Source organism: Chiloscyllium punctatum, chromosome 8 (genome assembly GCF_047496795.1).
Source record: "Chiloscyllium punctatum isolate Juve2018m chromosome 8, sChiPun1.3, whole genome shotgun sequence".
Taxonomy (NCBI): domain Eukaryota; kingdom Metazoa; phylum Chordata; class Chondrichthyes; order Orectolobiformes; family Hemiscylliidae; genus Chiloscyllium; species Chiloscyllium punctatum.
Window position 1 is genome coordinate 114200085 of NC_092746.1, and position 18363 is coordinate 114218447.

An 18363-nucleotide genomic window follows, 5' to 3' on the forward strand; every position below is an offset into this window, starting at 1 on the left:
GCATAACTACAAATGGAGGGGTGATAGATTTAAGATAGATGTCAGATGCAGGTTCTTTATGCAGAGTGGTAAGGGCGTGGAATGCCCTACCTGCTAATGTAGTCAACTCAGCCACATTAGGGAGATTTAAACAATCATTAGATAAGCACATGGATGATTTTGGGATAGCGTAGGGGACGAGCTGAGAATAGTTCACAGGTTGGCACAACATAGAGGGCTGAAGGGCCTATTCTGCACTGTATTGTTCTATGTTCTAAGACCCTTAGACAAGCTGATCCAGTATAAATACAATGGTGGAAAATTACCAGGTACATCCTACACACAAAATACAAGACAAATCCAATCCAGGGCCAGTTACCATTAATCAGTCTACTCTCAAAATCATTAGTAGTTTAAAAAAAGGTAATGAAAGGGGTTATCAATAGTGCTATCAAGCAGCATGTGCTCACTGACACCCAGCTTGGGTTCTGCCAGGGCCACTTCATTATTGCCTTGGTTTAAAACAGGGACCAAAAACAAACAAAAAAGGAACTCTAGAGGTAAGGGGAGAGAGAGTGACTGCCCTTGACATTAAGGCAGCATTAGACTAAACGTAGCATCAAGGAGTCCTGACAAAACTGCAATCAGAGGAAAAAAAAAGGAAAATCTCCACTGGTTGAAGTCATCCCTAGAAAGATGGTTGTGGTTTTAGAGACCAGTCATCTCAGCTGCTGGATGGTTGTGCAGGCATTCTTTAGTGTCCTAGGCCCACCCACCTTGAAGCTGCTGCTTTGATGACCTTCCCTTCTTCATAAGGTCAGAAATGGGAATATTTGCACAATGTTCAACGCATTTCATAACTTAAGATACTGAAACAATCCATATCCAAATATCAGCAAGACCTGGGAATATCCAGGTTTGAGCTGGCAAGTAACAATCATGCTACACAAATGGCAGGCAATGACCATCTCAAACAAGAATGAACTTAACTATTGCTCCATGCCATTAACATTGCATCTCCTTAGGGTAATAGTCAACTAGGAATTGAATTAAACCAAAAATCACAGAAATACTGTAGCTTTAAAGGGTAAGTCAGAGGCTAAACTAGAGGACTATATTATGTTCGTAAAAATTTGTTAAATGCAAATCACTTACCTTTTTTTCCGCAGCAGGAATAGGGATTGGCCGCCCTTTCTGATCTGCGATTTCTAAATATGGAACATTACTGAGATCTGTATTTTCACCTAGAAGAGAAAAATGTTCCATTTATTTCAATCACCCACTCAAAATAAAGTCTACAAATTAAAAGTGTTCAAGTTAATAATGAATAATGAAATATCACATGGTCAACTTGAGTCCACACCCCATGTAATCCAAGGATATTGGCAAATTTTCAGCAACAGGTTTCCCTACCACCTTTAAGAGCACATGAAGGGATGCTATATGTCATCATCTTTCCTCACTAAAGTCAGCACAGGCACAAATTGTTCCCATGCTGTTGAAAACTTTACATATTTCAAACGTTGCTAGGAAAGGCAAGCAAAACAATGGTTGTTCTTCCTTCTCACAAAACACTTTTCCCCCCCATACTACTCCCCTCATAACCCCAGCTGATTCACTTACTAAATCTACTGAAAATTATTACAGACAGAATGTTGAAGGGGTTAGTAGCAAGGCAAGAGAATTTCAGGACATGATATAAATCACACATGACTCAGTCAGTAATTAATTACTGGTTCCATAAACATAAAGAGGGATAGGAAATTTTATTCCAAATTATTATTTTAAGAAAAATAAGATAAGCTTACCATGCTGAGCTAAGATTTCAGCACCCTTTCTGGTCCTAGATATTTTGGCTTTCCTCTCATCCTGTTCTTTCATCTCCTCTTGACAATTTATCTCCTGTTCTTTTGCTTCTTCTTCAGTCAGAGTTATTTGCATCACCATAATTAACGAATTATTTTTTACATTCTGTTCAGCAAGCGATCGATCTGAAAAAAAAAAAGAGACTTTTGCCATGAAAAATACTATATGACACTGTGTATTGTAACATTAAATTTCTATAAGTTTATTGGAATGGGAGGGACCCAGTTTAATTTTTCCTTCCCTTGGAACTACTCATCTCTGCTTTGTTACTGAACAGAGCAGGTTTGTTTTAGTTTAGAAATCTCAGCATATATTAAGCATGTAAATACATTAAATTCTAATGGTCAAACCTACAAAATAATTGAACCAGAAGCTGAATTCTGTGATTCAGTTAAGGAAAATTGTCCATTGTTACTTAGATTAGCAAGTGACAAAACAATGAAAATGATGATTTCCTATAGGGCACCACAATTACTTCGGTAATTATCTATTGTTGGGAACATGACATCCACAATAAAGGAAAGGTCTCAAGGCCTTTACTTGTGGATTAGAACCCAGACAGTGATTAATGTGGGGGAAGTCATTCGAAGGACTGGGAGGTTAATACAGATCTTTTTTGCAGACTTATTAGAATGGAACAATACTATTATTATTGCAAACCACTTACCCATTTTAAGAACTTTGGAATTCATTATGAGTTTAACATGTTGTTCATTCATTCCAGTCAATTTCGCAATTCTGTGCAGGAATGAAAGTACGATTATGGAGATGCAATTCTCAAAAAAGGCATGACTACAAAAGACTATAGTCCAACTTCTATTGCTTATACCAGTGTGAAGAAATGCAAGGTAGGCATCATGTGAGCAAAGTAGGCATTTTAAAGACATCTGGGTCTCTTTGATATTTTTTTGTTTTGCCTTACGACCCTCAGGTTTCTAAAAAGAAATTTTATTTCCCAGCACAGAAAGTATAAACTACATAAAGTAAACCAATGTCAGCATACAATCCATTTAGCAAAGCCTGCATTTTGTCTTGTAAAGTTTTAACATTTGTAGCAGCAATACAATACAGGCTTTGATAGCAATGCCCAATTCCAGAGAATAGATTTTTTTCTATTACATTTTAATAAAGTAAAAATAGGAATGAAATTTTATTTTAAAAAAGTAGATACAAATAACATTTGCTAATAAGTACATATGGAAGAAATCACATTTGTTTTATAATGCAGCAATCTTAAACTGATAATTGTAACCATCTTCCGAAGAATTCTTCACAGCTCAAACAGGCTCAGGACTTACTCAGCTCTTAGATCTTTGGCTGAAATGTTTAGTTTAGTTGTCAACTTAGTTTTCTCTTTTCTTTTTGTCTGCAATATTAAAAACAATATATTTCAAACTGTATTCACTGATATTCTAAATCATATTAATAAACCATATTTCAAGTTTTGAAGAGAACAGCCAGCAACTATAAATAGTCAGTTTTAATCTAGTTGCTAAAGTCTGCATGATTTGGAGATGCTAGTGTTGGATTGCGGTGTACAAAATTAAAAATCATTACACCAGGATATAGTCCAACAGGTTTATTTGGACGGACTAGCTTTTGGAGGGATGCTCCACAGCCATCTGAAGGAACAACCACCCCCCCCGCCCAGAAAGCTAGTGCTTCCAAATACACCAGTTGGACTATAACCTGGTGTTGTGTGACTTTAAAATCAAACTCTGCAAGTACCCTGCACAAAGCAAAAGTTATTTGAACAAGGATCTGGAGTTATTCTGTTAAAAAAGGTTCTTCAATAAAAATAAAAAAAAAGGTAAATAATTGTAGCAAATGTTATTTTTGACTTGGAAAGAACAAGTGTCACTCAGATACAAATGGAGTTTCAGATCAGAGTTCATTAAATGGTTGCACCATTACAAATGAAACAAAAAGTCACTTACATGACTGGTATAATTGATACGGATTGTCGCAAGTCCAGTGTCCTCAAATGTTTTTTTTGCATTCAAGCCTTGCAGTGAATTACACCTCAAATTTTCAAGAACATTTTCCACCATACTCGAATCAATGCACAACTGTAATGCATATTTCTCACCCAGAATCTGATTGGAAAAAGTAGGAGATTTTAAAGAATCACTTATTCTTGACATAAAATTAAATACTTATGCCAACACTTCATGAGATTATACAAGCAAGTATTGATCAGTAAGAAACACAAGTAAACAAACACTGAAGAAATTCAGCAGGTCCAGCAGCTTTTGTGGTGACAGAAACAGAGTCACCGTTTTTAAAACTTAGTCTTAACTGTTTCTGTCCAAAGAAGCTGCCAGACTTGAATTTCGCCAGCATTTAGTTTGTTTCAGATTTCCAGCTAATGCAGCATTGCACTCATATTCAAGTGTAGATTAGTGATTAACAAAGCCTATCTACCAGGCAAGCAACAAACCCTTGGTATTCATCACCAGAATGATAGCACTGAATACTACCTTTAATTTGGTTATTATTGCTAAATAGCAGAACCAAATAACTCAATCTATTCTGTATAATCACATGGCCCAAAAGTTGTAAACAAAAACAAAAGAGGATATTCATTGAATCAAATGTTTTTAATGCAATCCATTTCTCTACATCAAGTAAAAAGTGCTTTTCAAAAAAAAAAAACAGAATTGAAATAACTATAGTAAAACAAAAGAGAAAGTAAGTATGGGAAATCCCAGTTTACCCACAAGACATGGGTTCAAGCATCTGGTTGCAGAAATGCATTTATTGAATTGATAATGAAATTTAATTTTTAAGTGTGACTGTTTTTGATCTCTAGGATCTTACAGCACAGAAAGAAGCAATTCAACTGTCTATCTACTTTGTCCAATTCCCTGCCCTATCCCCATAACTAAGAATAACAATTTTCCAAATTTTGAATTTTTTTAATTACAGAATTTGGTTCAACCACTCTTGCAGACAGTATATTCCAGATCTTAAATAAAAACTGCCAGTTTAAACAAGGTGATAAAAAAAAATTATTAACCAAGATCCTTATCAACAGTCTATGCTTACCTGTGTCTCATTGCAGTTAATAAAGTATAGTAAAGCAACGTTTATTTATCAGGGTAGGTTATTCTGGGTGAAAGCTTAAAAAAAAATGATGTTCAGGTTTTGAGAATGGAAAAGTAAACGCATATATAAAAAACACCCTGAAAGTTCATGATTATAGGTACAGCTGGTTAATTGGTTTTAATATTGTTTTATAAAACAAATCAGCTGCAGGATGTTATTTTAGTTTCACTTAACAGTCAACCACTCTAGGATTTTTCATAATAATGGCGATGAGGTTGTTGCAAAACAAGTAGCAGGTAGACATTATCACTACCAGAAAAATTATTTGAAACTCTTCTCCCTAGAATTTGCAGAATGGATCCATGAGCTAGGGTTAAGTTCCTGCCAATAATACTTTGCAAATGCTCCTGGTGTTAAGGTTGATGTAAAAAGGGATATCAGTTCTGTAAATAAAATTTAAAGATTAATTTTCTTATTTTCAGATGATTTTAATGGTTAGACAAAGCTTTAAAACATGGGCAAATAATCCATTGGTATTTTCATCTGTACACCACTTCATAATTTTCCAACAAATACACTTATGTACCTTCAATGATTATTTAAAAATATTTTATTTTATCTGTTTCTATCAACTTGATCCCATACTAGAATGCTTTCTGAAAACATTTACAGCATGAAGTTCACACTGCAAGAGTGTTTGCGCTGCTGTTTTGGACTGCTTTCTCTTTGCAGATATAGGGCCAGTGTTAAGATAACAATTGTATCTTCAAACAAAAAAAATGCACAGACACCTTTACAGCCAGACATTGCTAACAGCAGAAACACCTTGAAAAGACAGCATATTCCATGGACAGCTTGTTGTTTAGTGAGAGGAGTTTCCCTCGCAAAAGAAATCTGACATTGCTGGTTACTACTTATTTGCATGTGCAAGATGTTTCTTACTAGTACTACAATTTATGTTCCATACTTTTAGCTCTGGTGAAGCATCTTTATTTTCAGCTGTGTAAGGAGGCTCCCAAAGTTTGACCTTTTCGTTCTCCAGTAGTGACCTAACTTGGTCCTGAACCACATTCTCTGGTGGGCCGTCAGTTGCCATTCTAAAAAGAAAAAAGTTTCAAAATAAAATCCCAGTTAAAATATTGTATTGCAACTTGACAACCAACACCTCGAACAAACATTCTATTACTATTAATGAACCTGCCCTGTAGTTAGTGATTAAACTCAATAAAAGCCCATTTCATGATTGTGATACAATGCAATCTAGGAATTAGGTACAACAGGAAGCTAGCAAGCAATTAAACTGGTTTCTCTCACAATTCAGGATTTCTGTAATTCCACACTAAACATACCGAAAATGAGGAGTGGGGGGGGGGGGGGAGGGGGTGGAAATAAAGCTAACTGGCTCAAGATTAACATCACTCAAGGAATCTAATTTTAAAAATTTCAAAAAATACTTTTTACAAAAAGTATTACATAGATGCAAAAAAAAAGTAAGTATAAACACACATGAAGAACGCAGTTCAGTTTTATACAAAAGGAAACAAAAACAAAAAAAAAAAAATCACTGGAGTTTGATTCAATCCAAACAAACAAACAAACAATCCAGAGGCATCTTACTTATACAAGACTACACACTAAGATAGATTTCAGACACTGGGAAGGTTTGATAACTGAATGGACCCCCATTTAATTTTAGCAGAAAGACCTCATACAGCAGCTGCCCCAAGCTTTAGTGCATCATTCAGCATGTAGTCCTGGACCTTGGAATGTGCCAGTCTGCAATGGCTGGTCAGGGCCAGCTCCTTGCTCTAGAAGGCTGACAAGATTTTCAGGCAGACCACTCTTTCGCCGAGTTAATGATCTTCCGGGTGCAGTCGACATGTCTGTGTGTCCCGGGAAACAGACCGTAGAGCATAGAGTGCTGCATCATGGAGCTGCTTGGGACAAATCTTGACAAAAAAATCATTATCTTTCTCCAGACTTCCTCTGCAAAGGCACATTCCAGAAGGAGATTGGAGACATTCTCATCTCACCTGCAGCCACAGAGGGCAGCATGCAGTGGCACAGTCAGACTGGGCATACAAGGATCTCAGAGATGGTGCCCCTCTTACCATTAGTTAAATGACTTCTTGGTGGAAGGTTCTGGTGATGAGATATTCTGCTAAAATGACTGTCTGTTCAGGGAACCATGTGACAGGGTCCATCCTCTCCTTTCCCTGCAAGGATACTACATGCTGACTGCTTCCTGATGGACTTGTTTTTTTCGCAATGTTTTTGGAGAAAGGCTAGGTGATATGGAACAGTCCAACTACTTTGAGCAGTGGGCATGCGTGCAAACCCGTACGGATGTTGAGCAAACCACTCCATTTAGTCAGACTCAAGCAAGAAGCCCTTGAATACATCAAGAGTTATTGCAAGTGAAGTCCAAAAGAGTACCAGATGATGCACAAGCTACTACTGTACTACTCTGCCAGAAGATCTTTTGAGAAAGGAGAATGCCAGGGGCTGTGACAGGATTTAAAAAAAAAGGTCAATCAGCAAAAAAGGGCTCCATTACAAACCCAAAGCAGAGATGCTTTTCATCAAATGAGATATACAATTGGAAAAATGGGTTGTGGTTCCAGGAGATTATATGATTAAGGAAGCATTTTACAAAGTCAGTGTATCAGGGCAAAAATGAAAACCAGCCTATCTGCATATCTGTTGTCTCGCTTGTCATAGGTATGAACTCGTGCTATGTTGTTATGTGAATAAATCAAAACATGATATTACAATCCTGTAGTACCTTCATAAACATCTGTCTCTGCTGATGCTGGAGCCAGTGCCCCAGATAGTCCGACATAAAAATTATAACCCTTTAAACCCAAGCAGTTTGCAACAACTATTGAGACACCCTTGGTGAACATCATGTTGCCCCAGTCAGACTGCAGAGGCTAGTTAAATACTTATACCCTAAAACCCAGTGTGGTTTCAGAATGGAAGATCTATAATGGATACATAATATCTTAACCAGCTGCAAGAGAAATGCCATGAGCAAAAGGAGACTACTATATATTAAGTTTCACCAACACATTTGGCTATACGAGCAGAATCTGTCTATTTAAAATCACTGGATAAAGATGGGTGCCTGCTGAAGCTGGTCAATGTCACCCACGTTTTCCAATGACATGATGGATAATGTCAGCTAAGAGTCCAACATCCAAACCCTTCAAAGTGGATACAAAAAAATCTTAAACTGGCACAACATTCTTCTCTTTGCTGTTGCTCGTTTTCAGGTTACCTAGATGTCAATTCATACCAGAATTGAAAGAAAACATTTTTTTTTAAAAAATCTATGCATGGAATGTGGGAGTCATTGGCTATGCCAGCATTTAATACTCATCCCTAAAATGGCCCAGTGGCAGAGGAGAATCAACACTATTGGCGTCAGGAGTCACATAGGCCAAAACAGCTAGGACATAGAGGTTTTCTCCTTAGAAAAAAGGAAGTTAGTGAATGAAATGGTTTATTTTCTTGAAAAAAAAAAGACAACAATTGACATAGTTGTCATTAAGCTCACTTTGCAATTTCAGACTTTGAATTCAATACAAACACCATGGTGAAATTTCAAATCCACATCACCACAACATTAGCCTGGAAGCTCTAGATTACTAGTCCGTTGATATTCCTAATACACCACCCTATCTTCCTTTCATCCTAGTTTTGGATCTCAGGGGAGGAGGAAAGAAAAGAAGAGTGCCAAATCCTTGGAGTTGCTCTACACCGATGATGGCACACAAACATGCCAAAATATGGTACTGTGACAAAGAAAAAAAGTTTGGCTTGCTCATCACCAGTCCAGAGCTTTGCCATACTAATATCAACTTTGCCAACATAAAGTTGTTCATAGCTGTTAATTGTGTAGCCTCCATGTGAAACTAATCACTCGTTACTAAAATCAACAAATTGCTAAGCTTGTGGCTATTATATTCAAGCTGAGTAAGAATGTGGAATGGAACTCATCTGACAGAATATGAAACTACAAATTTATCATCAATCTTGTCCTCACTACAAAGACCTGGACAGTGTTTGACAGGAGGAAAACCAGAATTATTTCCACCTTCATCTCAAATATCCTCAGCATCTGGTAGGACTAGGTTACTAACCCAAGGGATCAGAAGTGTGGCAATTCTGTCAGCATTCAAGTAACATTGGCACCACACAAATGTTAGCAATTACCATCTCCAATGATGGAATCTAACCACTGCCATTTGACATTGAATGACATTACCACTACTGAAAATCCCACTATTCAAATCTGAGGTTTACCACTGACCATAAAATAAACTGGATTCGCCATAAATATGTGGTGACAAGAGCACATCAGAAGCAAGGATTACTATAAGTAAACTTTCCTCCCATCTCCTCAAAACTGTCCACCAACTACAAGCCAGGCATGTGATGGAATATTCGAGGAGAAAGTGAGGACTGCAGATGCTGGAGATCAGAGCTGAAAATGTGTTGCTGGAAAATTGCAGCAGGTCAGGCAGCATTCAAGGAGCAGGAGAATCGATGTTTCGGGCATAAGCCCTTCTTCAGGAAGATGATGGAATATTGCCCACTTTCCTGGATAACTGCAGCTCCAACAACACTCAAAACTCAACACTATCCAGGACAAGACAGCCCATTTTCTTTGGCACTACACCACAAATACTGAGTAGCAGTATGTACCATCTGCAAGCTGCACTGCAGAAATTGCCCAATATCCTTTGACAACAGCACAACTACCAGAAGGACAAGGTCAGAAAATACCTGGGAACACCACCACCTGCAAAGTTCCCCTCCAAGCCACTTACCATCCTGACTTGTTCAGTCAAAATCTTGGAATTCCTTCCTGAACAACATTGGGATCTACCTATACCATTGTGTCGCAGTTCAAAACAGACAGATCATTACCATCTTCTCAAGGGCAACTAGGGACAATGCCAGTGATACCCACATTCTACAAGTCATTTTAAAAAGAAGAGACACATTAGTCAGCCAAAGACATTGTTTGGTCAGATTCATTGAACATATGGTAACTGTTTTTCTAAAGACCTTCTGTATAGATATCTAAGCTTCCACTGCAAAGATCTCTGCAAGTATAACGAAGATGGTTGGTATGGGCACAGACTGTGTTGATATCTGGAGGCTGACTGAAATAAGGGAATTAGAAGAGGTAAGCAGAAACAATGCTCAATTGGCCAAGACAGAAAGAAAGAGACCAAAAGGCATCAAAAACATGCATCTTCTCATCCCAGTCTTCACCTGCAGCAAATGTGGGAAGAGACTGCCCTGCCAAAGGGTCGCGCTGAATCAAACCACATGATGATGTTTTTTTAAAAACATTAGTGAACCAAAAGGCATTTTACTCATACATGAGGAATAAGAATGATCAGGGAGAAGGCAGGGCCGATCAGGGAACTTGTGTGTGGATTGGGCAGATGGGGAAGCCCTAAATGAGTTTTTTTTTGTGCTTCGATTTTCACTAAGGATAGGGACCTTGTTGTGAGGAGCTAGGATATAGGTTTGACTAGATCAAGATTGAAGTTGATATGCTGGAAAGTTTGGAAAACATTAAAGATTGATAAGTCCCCAGGGCCAGACCAGATTTATCCTAGGCTGCTCCAGGAAGCGAGAAAGGAGGTTGCTAAGCCGCTGGCGAAGATCTTTGACTCCTCACTCTCCATGGGAGTTGTACCAGAGGAATGGAAGGAGGCAAATGTTGTTTCTCTTTTCAAGAAGGGTCATAGGGAAATCCCTGGCAATTACAGACTAGTCAGTCAGTCTTACATCAGTGGTCAGCAAAGTCGTGGAAAGAATTCTGAGGGATAGGATTTCTGACTATTTGGCAAAGCATAGTGTGATTAAAGGCAGCGTGGTCATGCCTCAAATCTTATTGAGTTCTTTGAGGTGGTGACAAGACAGGTCAACAAAGGTAGAGCGGTGGATGTGGTGTATATGGACTTCAGCAAGGCATTTGATAAGGTTCCCCGTGGTAGGGTCATTCAGAAGGTCAGAAAGTATGGGATACAGGGAGATTTGGCTACCTGGATTCAGAATTGGTTGGCTGACAGAAGGCAGAGAGTGGTTTTAGATGGAAAGCATTCTGCCTGGAGGTCAGTGTTGAGTGGGGTCCTGCAGGGCTCTGTTCTTGGGCCTCTGCTGTTTGTACTTTTTATAAATGACTTGGATGAGGAAGTCGACGGGTGGGTTAGTAGATTTGCACAGGACACAAAGGTTGGAGGTGCATCAATAGTGTCAAGGGCTATTGCAGGCTGCAGTGCGACATAGACAGGATGCAGAGCTGGGCTGAGAAATGGCAGATAGAGTTCAACCTGGATAAATCCATAGTGATGCATTTTGGAGTGTTGAACTTGGATGCTGAATATTGCATTAAAGACAGGCCTCTTGGCTGTGTGGAGGGACAGAGGGATCTGGATGTGCAGTTACATAGATCCCTCAATGTTGCCACCCAAGTGGATAGGTTTGTTAAGAAAGCATATGGTGTTTTGGTCATTAACAGGGGATTGGGTTTAAGAGTAGTGAGGTTTTGCTACAGTGCTACGAGTCCCTGGTGAGGCCACACTTGGAATATTGTGTGCAGTTCTGGTTGCCCTGCTAGAGGAAAGATACAGAGGCTTTGGAGAGAGTGCAAAGAAGGCTCGCCGTGTGTCTGTGTGTCTGTGTGTCTGTGTGTCTGTGTGTCTGTGTGTCTGTGTGTCTGTGTGTCTGTGTGTCTGTGTGTCTGTGTGTCTGTGTGTCTGTGTGTCTGTGTGTCTGTGTGTCTGTGTGTCTGTGTGTCTGTGTGTCTGTGTGTCTGTGTGTCTGTGTGTCTGTGTGTCGACAAGGAAGAGGAAATGGATGGAGTCAATAGCCAGAGACCTTTCCCCAGGGCAGGATTGACTGGTATGAGGGGTCATAGGTTTAAGATGGTAGGAGAAAGGCTCTTTACGCAGAGAGAGAGTTGTGAATGCATGAAATACGTTGCCACTGGTGGTGGTGGAAGCAGAATCATTAAGGAAATTCAAGCGACTGCTGGACATGCACATGGATAGCAGTGAGTTGAGGGATGCATACGTTAAGTTATTTTATTTTGCATGATGTCATGGGCCAAAGGCCCTGTTCTGTGCTGTAATTTTCTATGTTCTACAGAAAGCTGCCTTCTTGAAGCAATGCCCTTGCTGGCTGGCGAGGAAGTTAATTTGTTGAAGTTGATGCAGTCCATCCTGTGGATGATACACACTGCTGTGACTGTGCATTGATGGCAGAGTGAGTGCAAGTTAAATTGTGTGCTTATTTGGTGTCAATTAAGTGTGCTACTTGGTCCTAGGTAGCATAAAGATTGATTGCTGTTGGAGTTGTGCTCCAGACAAGTGGAGAACAAGGACTTGCATTTGGAGGAGTCAGTTGGTGAGTTGCTCAGATTTCTAGCCTCTAACCTGCTCTAAAATCAGAGAGTACATGGGGCTAATACAGTTCATTTTCTGATCAATGATATGGACAGTGGATGACTCAGATTGTGAAGCCACTGGGGAAAGTGGATAGATTCTCTTTTGTTAGAGACAGGTGCTGCTTGGCATTTGAGGTACATTGTCCATTTCCACCTTCAATATCTTGAGCATTCTTTAGTACTGAGCATTTTTGATGTTTGCATAAATGTCACCTTCTGAAGAACAGAACATTGTTGCAGCTGAAGGTGCTCAGGCCTAAGATACTACCAAGGAACCCCTACAGTGAAGTACAGGAACAGAGATAATTAATCTCCAGAGACCTCAACCATGTCAAATGTGTTCCAAAACAGCAAAAGAGCTTTCCCCAATTCTCACATCCCACTTTTCGGCATGGCTACTTGGTGACATATCCAAATCAAATGTTGTCTTGATGTCAAAGGCTATCACACTCACATTCAGCTCACTCTGTCCACACTTAGACCAATGCTACACTGAGGTTAGCAGCTGAGGTAGAATTGAATAGGTCAGTGAGCAGGTTACAGACTGAAAGTGCAAGTGTCAGTTCAACAACATTGTTGAATCATCTCCAACTTGCTACAGTCAAGACTGAAGAAAGAGTGTGGTGCTGGAAAAGCACAGCAGGTCAGGCAGCATCAGAGGAGCTGGAGAGTCGACATTTCGGGCAAAAGCCCTTCTTCACGAATCATTCAGAAACTAAATTTCCAGCATCTGCAGTTGTCACTTTCTCCACAATAAAGAATAACCTGATGGAGCTATAATTGGCCTGAATCCATTTGGTCTTTGCGAAATTATGCATGTTGCAGATGCTAATGTTGTAGTTATAGTGGAACAGTTTGACTTGTGGTGCAATTAGTTCTGGAGCATAGCATTTCATTACAACTGCGAGAATTTTGCCAGACCAACAAACTTCACAATATGCAGCAGCTTCGGATCATGGTTGGAGAAAAACTGTTCTCTGATCAGGACACTAAGCTGATGGCCAACTTAGCAAATCTGGATGAAGGTGAGAGCTAAACACTGTTCACCACAGCATAAACCACTGCCTTGAGATGGAAGGCTATGACTGACACTTAGCACTGCTGCCTCACAGTGCCAGGGTCCCAGGTTCAATTCCAGCCTCGGGCAATTGTGTGTGGAGTTTGCACATTTTCCCTGTGTCTGCGTGGGTTTCCTCCAGGTGCTCTGGTTTCCTCCCACAGTTCAAAGATGTGCAGGTTAGGTGAGTTGGCTATGCTAAATTACCCCATAATGTTAGGTACGTTAGTCAGAAGGAAATGGGTCTGGACGGGTTACTCTTCAGAGGGTCAGTTTGGACTTGTTGGGCCAAAGGGCCAGTTTCCATACTGTACAGATTCTGAGCTAATCTAATCTAATATAGCATTCAAGAAAAACTACTTTACGGTGGTCAGTATTAGGATTCTCACTGATGGGTCCCACCACCAAGGAAATGATAGACAGGCAGTGGTCTCAATAGGGAACTTTATACAGTCTGCCATACCATGTAAAAGCATGGGTCACATTAGTATATCACCATTCTTTAGTTCAAGCTTTTTAAGAATGGGGGAAGGGATAAAAAGAGGAGAATCAGCCAGCAAATGGGTTTAGCTAAAGTGACTGTAGTTCCAACTCTACTTCCACGCTACATAAATCAGAAACATAATCATACAGAATAATAAAGCTGGAGACGTAATTAGTTATACAAGTGGTATTTATTTACTGAAGAGTTATAAAAACTGATCTAAAACAGATCCATACAGTCACTCTTTCTTGAAACTGCTACTTGATTTTGCCTGCACTGCACTCTTGGGCAGTGAGTTCCACAGATTTACAGCCTTCCGATTCCTCATTTCCATTTGAAATCTACCTACTCTCACTCCATATCTATGACCTCATGTTTGAGACCATCCCACAAGGGGGAAAAACATTTGTTCAACGTCCACCTTATCAATCGCATTTAGCATTTTATATACCTCAATCAGCCTTCCTGTTCATATACCCATCCAGCTGCCTTTTAAAATGTTTAATTGGACCAGCCTCTACCACTTCCTCTGGCAGCTCATTCCATACATGCATCACCCTCTGCATGGATACGTTGTCCCTTAGGTCTCTTAAAATCTTTCCCCTCACCTTAAATTTTTGCCCTCTAGTTTTAAACTCCCCCACCCTGGAGAAACCACCTTGTCTAATTACCCTATCCATGCCCCTCAAGATTTTATAAACTTCTATAAAAGGTCATCTCTTAGACTCCAACACTCCAGAGAAAATAGCCTCTGCCTATAGCTCAAATCCCACAACACTGGCAACAGCTTTGTAGAATCTTTTCCGATCCTTTCAGGTTTCGCAGCATACAGCAGCGAGGTCAGAATGACAGTATTCCAAAAGTGGCTTACCTCCTCCTTTCTGATTGATGCTAGCAACTTCCCCACTACAGAGGTCAAACTAGCTGGTTTACAGTTTCACTTTTTGCTTATTTCCTTTTTTGAATAAGGTTGTCACATTAGCATATTTTCAATCTATAATTACCTTTCCAGAAATCAGGGATTTTTGGAATATCATAACTAATACATCCACCATCTCCATTGCCACCTCCTTTAATACCCTAGGATGTGGGCCATCAGGCCCTGGGGGCCTTATCTGCCTTTAATTTCAACAGTTCTCCCTAATCACACTAACTTCACCAAATTCCTGTATTTTTAAGAAGAAATTTTCCACTATGAAAAAAAAGACAAAATATTGGTTTAGTGCCTGTGCTACCTTTGAGTTTCTCCATTGTTACCTCACCATTCTCATCCTCTAAAGGGCCAACACTTGCTTTTTAAGCAGCTTTTGGTGTCAGTGCTTACGTTTTCTGCTAGTTTTCCTTAATTGTTCATCTTAGCTCTTCTGATTTTGTTTTTAGTAAACCTTTGCTAATGTTTAAAATTCTCCCAATCCTCCAGAGTGCCACTAACTTTTGCAGTATGCTATGCCCCAGTCGTGTCTTTATGTTCTTTTTGACTTCCTTGTTAAGCCATGGATAATTTTTCATCTTACAAATCCTCTTCCTCTCTGGGATATATTTTAATCAGAAGGCATTTAGAATCTGCCAAAGCATCTGCCACTGTTCTTCAACTGTCCTGCCTAGTCCAATTGGCGCAATTCCTTTCAAGCCTGTAAAATTATCTTTGCCCAACACTAAAACTCTCATATGCAAAACTCTCGGTCTTCACTCTTTCAGTTAGAATTTGTAACTCTAGCATATTGCAATCACTCTTTACAAGAGGATCCTTAAATACAAGGCTATTTACCAATCCTTCCTCATAATCCAAAACCTAAAGTAAAGTAACCAGTTCTCTGGTTGACTCCATTTTGCTCTGAGAAACAATTCCTCATATGCTCTATGAACCTTTCTCAGAGGCTACCCTTGCCAAGTTGATTAATCAAACCAATATGGAGGATCAAAATCACCCAAAATTACCATTGTGTCCTTCTCAGAAGCCTTTATTTCCTGGTTTATACTGTGCTCTACTTCAGAAGGGATGTTCAAGGGCCTGTATATATTAGTCCTACAAAAGGGTTTCTTTCCTTGCTTTTTATATCCACCCGGACGGATTCAACATTTTGGCGCCTAGCGCCAATATCTTTTCTTAATATACCCTATCATCCTTAACCAATAAAACAATTTCAACTTCTGCTCCTTCTTTCAGAACACTGAATACCTTAGATACTTAACTCCCAGTTCTGATCTTCCTGGAACCACATTTCAGTAATCCCCACTAGGTTACACCCATTTGTGTATATTTCTACCATCAGCTCATCAACTTTATGCTGAATTCCGCCTTTCCCTTTTAATATTTTCTTGTGCACTGAACTTTCCACACTCTCCACTCTTATGGGTTTGTGATAACACTCAGCCTCATCTATCATTTGCTGTTATTTTCCAACTTTTAAAGAAAAAAAAAGTACTCAGACTTGACGATTACTGAAAGAGACATTTTACTAAGACTTTGTTTCTTGCACGCATCAGGACATTTCAAGAATACTAATTCAGCAGTAAAACCAAAATTTATACTGCAGGTTGGTTTTCCCCTTGGCTTTGTATTCTTGAAATGTCTTGATGAGTACAACACAAAAAGCTTAAACAAGATGTGACTTTTTAAAGCAATTCAGTTTTCTACTGCGAAACAACTCAATTTTTTCCTTTAAATCAACTTTTACAGTTAAAATTATAATTGCATACATGTCATGAAAACAAAAACTACCCAATAAGACAATGTACAAGACCAGCCTTTTGTCTTGTACTTTCGATATCTAAAGCTGGGGATTTCCAACCAAAACGCATGAGATCAGCACAGGTTATGTTAAACAAAGTCCGTGCAATAAAATTCACATCGCCCAGAGTTCCAGAATACACTCACAAAACTGTTCTAATCTTGAATATTAATCAATGATGTGATATTTATTGGATCAGAAACAAGAGGAAGCTGTCTCAATTGTTAAATAGGTAGAATACAAAAAAAGGAAATTAGTTAAAAAAAAGCTCTAACAATGCAACTTGTTAGGCGCATATCACAGTATTATGTACAATGGTTAATAATAGTTTCATTTTATTTTTACAGGAAAAAATATTACACATTTTGAAATGAGGGAGTAAGTTTAGTGTTTACTTAAGATTTGTAGTCCTTGTTTTTAGATTCAATTAACTGTTCAAAGGCTAGAAGAAGCTGGAGTTTGTTTCAAAACAGACAACCTTGCAGAGGTATCCCAAGGGAGCCTGGCCCCATCCACGCAACAGGATTTACCCTTTTTAGTAAGGACGACTAAGGTCAGTAAGGAAATCTGTAGTATCCTCACTCCCAAGAACTGAAGTCAAATAGAGAGTGACCAAAAATAAATTTTCTTGCTGTCTGCTGAGATGCTCTTTCAACTAAAGAGAGGAAACCCACGCAGATATAAGAGGAATGTGCAAACTCCACACAGAGTCACCCGAGGCAGGAATCAAACCTGGGTCCCTGGTGCTGAGACTCATGTCCAAAAACGGAATTATTAAATATAGAGCTAAAATATCTAACCACTAAATCAAGTTATATGGAGTGCTAATTAGACTTCGAAATACTAATCATTCAGCACATTCCCCTCTCACCCCAATAGACTGAATTAGATGCCGTGAAAAAACAGGTGAGATTAAGAACACTTGCAGTCTAGCAAGTAGTGGTTTCGGTTTGTCTAGCCGGTCCTCCCGAGTGCTTACGGGGCTTTGTTTGCTTGAAGATTAAAATGTGCAGCCCGAAATGTATGTCAGTGCTTCAGGCGAAAGGAAAGAAGAACAGATGATTTGATGGCAAAAGGTTAAAGATAGTAAATCGGATGATATGTCACCTGGAGAGGAGCAAATGATGCCTGGTCAGTCAGCCCTCGGCTGGCCGCTAACCCAGGCCAGAGGGCGAAGCCGTTGCCAAAAACCGAAAGCGTCAGTCGGCGCAGATGCCCATTACCCGGGGCTGCTGTTGACATAAGCCGTTACAGAGGGCAAGGGGTCCAGGCTTTAGTTATCCCACCGTTGTACGGTGTGGGTAGGCCCAAACTGCCGGCTGTACTGGGAAAGAGCTATGGGAGACAATGCACCGGCCGACCGTTCCTTACCTTCTTCCCTCTTTCTCTGTTCCAGATACCTCAGCAATCACCTCTCACTTTTTATTGTTATATTGATCACGTGACAAAGACACGGCCGGCGACTGACGATTTTATTCTCATCGACCGGCTTCAGGCGTGACCTGACGTCACGGCCAGGGGCGGGGTTATATTCGCTCCGCCCTTCGCCCTCAACCGTGACTTTCCGTTCCGCCCCTTCCTCTGGCCCCTCCCCGTGAACTTCGGCTCCAGCCCACCCTTTTCTCCGGCCCCGCCCATTTCAGTGACGGCACGCCCCTTCCGTGATCTTGTATGGGCTGGTTTCGATAAAGAATCACGGTCCAGCAATTAAACTCAATATGAAATC

At 39.8% G+C, this 18363-nt stretch overlaps 1 protein-coding gene across 5 annotated transcripts in view; it reads right to left on the minus strand.

Moving 5' to 3' along the window:
* nub1 (negative regulator of ubiquitin-like proteins 1) overlaps positions 1-18150 on the minus strand; it is a 43057-nt gene extending 24907 nt beyond the window's left edge. For 4 of the 5 annotated variants that reach the window (XM_072576279.1, XM_072576278.1, XM_072576277.1 and 1 more), the window contains exons 1-7: positions 18009-18150; positions 5861-5990; positions 3783-3941; positions 3144-3211; positions 2513-2583; positions 1788-1970; positions 1135-1223 (exon numbers count right to left, since the gene is read on the minus strand). In XM_072576279.1, coding sequence (XP_072432380.1) covers positions 1135-1223; positions 1788-1970; positions 2513-2583; positions 3144-3211; positions 3783-3941; positions 5861-5989 — 699 coding nt within the window. In that variant the 5' untranslated portion in view covers position 5990; positions 18009-18150. Of the gene's footprint in view, positions 1-1134; positions 1224-1787; positions 1971-2512; positions 2584-3143; positions 3212-3782; positions 3942-5860; positions 5991-17744; positions 17979-18008 lie in introns of those variants that run through there. The other variant, XM_072576276.1, reaches the window with a different exon arrangement.
* Between the last annotated feature and the right edge of the window lie 213 nt (positions 18151-18363).